The sequence below is a fragment of the Antechinus flavipes genome, chromosome 1 (assembly GCF_016432865.1).
Source record: "Antechinus flavipes isolate AdamAnt ecotype Samford, QLD, Australia chromosome 1, AdamAnt_v2, whole genome shotgun sequence".
NCBI lineage: Eukaryota > Metazoa > Chordata > Mammalia > Dasyuromorphia > Dasyuridae > Antechinus > Antechinus flavipes.
In genome coordinates, this window is record NC_067398.1 from 679,849,280 (window position 1) to 679,855,136 (window position 5,857).

At 46.0% G+C, this 5,857-nt stretch overlaps 1 protein-coding gene across 1 annotated transcript; it reads right to left on the bottom strand.

The window, feature by feature from the left end:
- Nucleotides 1-4,021: 4,021 nt before the first annotated feature.
- ACTL9 (actin like 9) lies at nt 4,022-5,526 on the bottom strand. Its single transcript, XM_051969761.1, has one exon. The coding sequence runs from the start codon at nt 5,339-5,341 to the stop codon at nt 4,085-4,087; it is 1,257 nt and encodes a 418-aa protein (XP_051825721.1). The 5' UTR covers nt 5,342-5,526; the 3' UTR covers nt 4,022-4,084.
- Between the last annotated feature and the right edge of the window lie 331 nt (nt 5,527-5,857).

Here is a 5,857-nt window from a genome sequence, read left to right on the forward strand (position 1 = left end):
GTTTTAAAGTTATAAATGGCAAAATAATATGTCAAGTAACAGTTTGAGGACTGTGTTAAGATTACATCAGATTATATAATCTGTTATTATAGGATTACATAAAAATGTCAGACTCATACCTGAAAGACATATTTCTTATATTTTACCTCATGAAGTTTATAAAAGTAAGTCACTGGATCATCAGCAGATCCTGATTTGAGACATTAGAAGTGATCAAGGAGCCCAGGAGAAGAAAACATATGAAGATATTAATAGAAAAAGCAGAAAAGTAAGTTGAGCACAGGAGGAAACAAAAGAAATTGGGACAGAAGACAAAGAAAGCTTCTAGTCATGACGAAATTGCCAGGATTTTTCTTATTTTTTTTTTGCTGTTGTTCATCTTTTGTTTTTGAAGAGAACAGTAACATCACAGGAATTACTTTTGCACACCTTGAATTTGTGACAGTTTTACAAACTTCTCCAACTCACTCTCGCAGAGTCATTGAGGTCCAGTGGCAAGACCCAGGTGAGGGCCCAGGAAATAGTGGGTGACCTTGGCAGCTCTGATGTCTGGCCAGGCTCTAAGCACTTCACAGCCTCTGCTTCAGCCGCCTCTGTGGCCACTGGAACAAATTGTTCTCAATTGCCCATTCCATTAGGGAAGCCTTTACATGATTGGGTAGACATCCCCCTAATTCATTGATGGGCTTGAGACCCTTTGGTTATCTCAACCTAATTTAGCCCATTTGTCGAGACGGTTTTACCTGCCCCTGTTCATGCTGCAACTTCTTAGAGCCACAGGTGAGAGTTGGATGAAAGTGGTCACCAAAGGTGGATGAACAGCTAGTCCTCCCTGAACATTCCACACATCACAGGGGTCCTCAGACTTTTTAAAGTTCACGGTCCCTCAGATTTTGGAGGGCCAGGCTATAGTAAAAACAAAAACTTTGTTTTGTGGGCTTTAAATAAAGAAACTTCATAGCCCTGGGTGAGGGGGATAATCGTCCTCAGCTGCTGCATCTAGCCCTCAGGGCCGTAATTTGAGGACCCCTGCAGTATAAGCACTCCGAGGGGAGGGACTTTTTTATCTGTCTTTGTAACTCAATTTCACGCAGTGTCTGGATCATAGTAGGCATTTAATTACTTTTTATTGAATCATTGATTGATATTGAGCCCTGACTACCACCCCACTTCTGGTCAGACATGCTTCTGAACTGATCTTTCCAAAAGAAGGCAGGGAAATAAATGGAGATAGAAAATTTAGTTGAAAAAGAGACATCATTGGATTGTTTTTTTATCTTTGCTCTACCAATGGACTAAGGGCTAGAGATAACCCCCAGATGAGGAGTTCCAATAAATGCCAAGAACTCCAAAACAATGAATATAAGCTACACACTAAATCTTGCAAGAAACTAAGGCATAAAAAAATGGCGCTCCATATCAAGTCCATATAGCTGCTAGTGAGAACAGACTTGGACATGAAATTTAAATAGTTGAATTGTAGAATGGAGTAGGCAAAGAACATTTGTCTAAGAAAAAAATTTTTAAATTCATTTGTGGAAAATAATCTCTCAGATGAAGTTTTGAGAGACAGAGCAGATAAAAAAAAAATCACCCAACTAATGACTTTAGAAAGAGGACCTGTTTGAAAAAAGACCAGTGTTTAAAGTATGTACAGACTAGCAGGTACTGTGACCTATTGGCTCATTTGTATGTCAACTTTTGGAGTTTTAAAGTTATAAATGGCAAAATAATATGTCAAGTAACAGTTTGAGGACTGTGTTAAGATTACATCAGATTATATAATCTGTTATTATAGGATTACATAAAAATGTCAGACTCATACCTGAAAGACATATTTCTTATATTTTACCTCATGAAGTTTATAAAAGTAAGTCACTGGATCATCAGCAGATCCTGATTTGAGACATTAGAAGTGATCAAGGAGCCCAGGAGAAGAAAACATATGAAGATATTAATAGAAAAAGCAGAAAAGTAAGTTGAGCACAGGAGGAAACAAAAGAAATTGGGACAGAAGACAAAGAAAGCTTCTAGTCATGACGAAATTGCCAGGATTTTTCTTATTTTTTTTTTGCTGTTGTTCATCTTTTGTTTTTGAAGAGAACAGTAACATCACAGGAATTACTTTTGCACACCTTGAATTTGTGACAGTTTTACAAACTTCTCCAACTCACTCTCGCAGAGTCATTGAGGTCCAGTGGCAAGACCCAGGTGAGGGCCCAGGAAATAGTGGGTGACCTTGGCAGCTCTGATGTCTGGCCAGGCTCTAAGCACTTCACAGCCTCTGCTTCAGCCGCCTCTGTGGCCACTGGAACAAATTGTTCTCAATTGCCCATTCCATTAGGGAAGCCTTTACATGATTGGGTAGACATCCCCCTAATTCATTGATGGGCTTGAGACCCTTTGGTTATCTCAACCTAATTTAGCCCATTTGTCGAGACGGTTTTACCTGCCCCTGTTCATGCTGCAACTTCTTAGAGCCACAGGTGAGAGTTGGATGAAAGTGGTCACCAAAGGTGGATGAACAGCTAGTCCTCCCTGAACATTCCACACATCACAGGGGTCCTCAGACTTTTTAAAGTTCACGGTCCCTCAGATTTTGGAGGGCCAGGCTATAGTAAAAACAAAAACTTTGTTTTGTGGGCTTTAAATAAAGAAACTTCATAGCCCTGGGTGAGGGGGATAATCGTCCTCAGCTGCTGCATCTAGCCCTCAGGGCCGTAATTTGAGGACCCCTGCAGTATAAGCACTCCGAGGGGAGGGACTTTTTTATCTGTCTTTGTAACTCAATTTCTCGCAGTGTCTGGATCATAGTAGGCATTTAATTACTTTTTATTGAATCATTGATTGATATTGAGCCCTGACTACCACCCCACTTCTGGTCAGACATGCTTCTGAACTGATCTTTCCAAAAGAAGGCAGGGAAATAAATGGAGATAGAAAATTTAGTTGAAAAAGAGACATCATTGGATTGTTTTTTTATCTTTGCTCTACCAATGGACTAAGGGCTAGAGATAACCCCCAGATGAGGAGTTCCAATAAATGCCAAGAACTCCAAAACAATGAATATAAGCTACACACTAAATCTTGCAAGAAACTAAGGCATAAAAAAATGGCGCTCCATATCAAGTCCATATAGCTGCTAGTGAGAACAGACTTGGACATGAAATTTAAACCACAACTGAGAGAGGGGCAGAACTTTCAAGGAAAGGCATAGTCAGCCATAAGGACAGGCTCATGTGGATGAACTCCAAAGAGATCCAGAGAAAAATGGGGGTTGTGTGACAAAGCAGAATTAGAGCTAGATGATCTGAGTTCAGATCCCAGATCTTATGCCCCAGTGGTGTGACCCCTCTCCCTTCCTCTGAGTTTCATTTCTCAAATCTGTAAAATGGGAATGGGGAGGAAAAGGGATGAATTAAATGATTACTAAAGTCCCTTCCAGTTCTAAATCTACAAGTCTGGAATAATGAGCCTGGAAAGCATCCCATGCATTTGGTGACTGAGTTCTCCCAAGTCACTTCCAGGGACACATATGCTCTGTGCTTGAAGGATCTGGGGATCAAGAAGCAATCTTAAAATGGCAGCAGATGGAGGATGCTTCAGCAAAGCAAAGCAACAGTTGAACCCCGGGGAGCAGTCCACTCAGCACACTGGTCTCCAGTGCTCTCTTTTCCTGTCTATCCGATGTGCTGTCTTCTCAGTTTTGTTTTTCTTTCCTTGAGTACAGGTGACTAAACATTGATCCTGAGTTGGATGTTTCCAACTTTGAAGACACCCTTGTAGATTTTAGAGATCAGGAGTTCCTGGGTCCCTGGAGCTGAGAATTAAATAATTTGCCCACGGTCACACTTGCAGAGCTGGGATTCATACACGGATCCTGTTACTACTGTCTGCCAGATTGCCTGTGGTTTGAGGGGAGAAGGGAGAAGCAATAAGAGGAGGATATGAAGAGAACAGAAAAGTCTGGGGGTGGGGACAACAGGAGTACAACGTGAGAGGACAAAGCAGGGGGCTTGGCTCTGGGTTCATATAGCTTCTTCCTTTATTGCTTCCTTGGTACCCACCCGCCTACCCACTGGCATCAATAGCACTTCTGATAGACGATGTAGGGTCCCTGCTCCTCATACTGGGCCCGTTGGATCCAGCAGGATTGAAAAGCTCGGAGAGAAGCAAGGATGGAGCCTCCAATCCACACAGAGTAGTTCCTCAGGGGCTGGGCACACACGGCTATGCAGGTCTGGGGAGGTGCCCCTTGGAGCAGCTCCTTGGTGAAGCGCTGCTCTAGCCCCGGGAAGAGGGAAGAACCCCCACAAAGCAGGACATTCTGGGAAACGTCTTCCCGGGCCTCGTTGGGCACCTTCCTCAGGCTTTCCTTGGCCATGTCAGGGATGCCCAGTGGTACAAGTCCTGGTATTTCTGGGGGGTTGAAGAGCAGCTCGGGGCACTGGAAACGCTCTTTGCCAAGGCTGATGACCTGGCCGTCGGGCAGCTGGAAGGTCTCTCGGCTGGCCATGGCGGGCTGGTTCTGCTCCGTGATGAAGTCGGCAGCTACGTAGCAGCATTGGTGTTTGATGCTCTCTACCAGGGAGGTGTCCCGGTCAGTGAAGGGGTAGCCGGCACCCCGGAGCATCTCTGCCAGGAAGGCTGTCAGGTGGGCCCCAGCTAAATCCATCCGCTCGGTGGCGTGGGGCAGGTTATAGCCCTGATATACGGGGACGGTGTGAGTCACACCATGGCCTGTATCCACCACCAGCCCACTGACCAGTCCATGGGCATAGACGGAGAGCACTGACTGGTAGGCCACGTACATGCCCGGAGAGCGAAGGGACTCGAACACCACCTCCACCAGCTTTTCCCGGTTGGTCGTGGGGCTGAATGGAGGATCGGAGAGAAGGAGGGCGTGATCCTCGGGGGCCACTCCCAGGTCATTGTAGAAAATGTAGTGCCAGAGGGTCTCGGCTGCCTCCCAGTCCACGATGATGCCGTTCCTCAGGGGTTGGATCAGGCTGAGTCCCGGGTGCTCTCTGGCACTCTCCCCGATGAAGGTTGGCAGCTGAGGCTGGCTTGCTGTTGAAGCCTTCTCTGGTAGGCGGCCGAGCATGGTGGCCACGGTGGACATGGGCTTCGCCTGGCCGGCAAAGCCAGACTTGCAAGTCCCTGTGCCCATGTCGATGACCACGGCTCCTGTCTTCTCTAAAAGCCCATCTCCCAGAACAAAGGGGACATCTCCATCCAATGGCAGGCTCACGTCGTCTAGTATTGTGGTGGTCTGGGAATGTCCCTTGTGGAGACTGGGAGGGTGACTGAGTGCCTGGGAGTCATCTAAATGCAAGTCCATGGCTACTGACGAACGGCAAATGAGACTCAGCAAGTGGGAATACGGGCCAGAGCCACCTCCCTAATCCTCAACAACCAAGCCGGGACTGGGGCGATGGCTGCTGGGCTTATCTGGGCCGGAGCTGGAGAAGACTAGGCCAAAGCTGAGGGAGACTAAGAAGGAAGGAATTAAGGAAGATTTTCATGTTATTGCTGAATTATGACATCACTCTTTCCCGCCCCTCCCCCACTTCTCTCCCTTCACAATGGGAGGAGACCACCTTTCCCTTGGACTTCTCTAACTCTGGGCTTCTTTCTGGGGCACCTTGCCACCTAGTGTCTGTCAGTCAACAGCTAATGACCCAGGCAATGACATTGTTGGAGGGAAGCAAATGGGGTCCTATGGTCACTGTGCGAGCCTTTTGTCTTACAACTTATCTACCCAGGTGACTTTAGACAAATCACATGGTCAGCAAGTCCTGCTCTCTGGCCTCAGTTTCTCCTTCTGTAAAATATTTAGATGGTCTCTAAGCTCCAA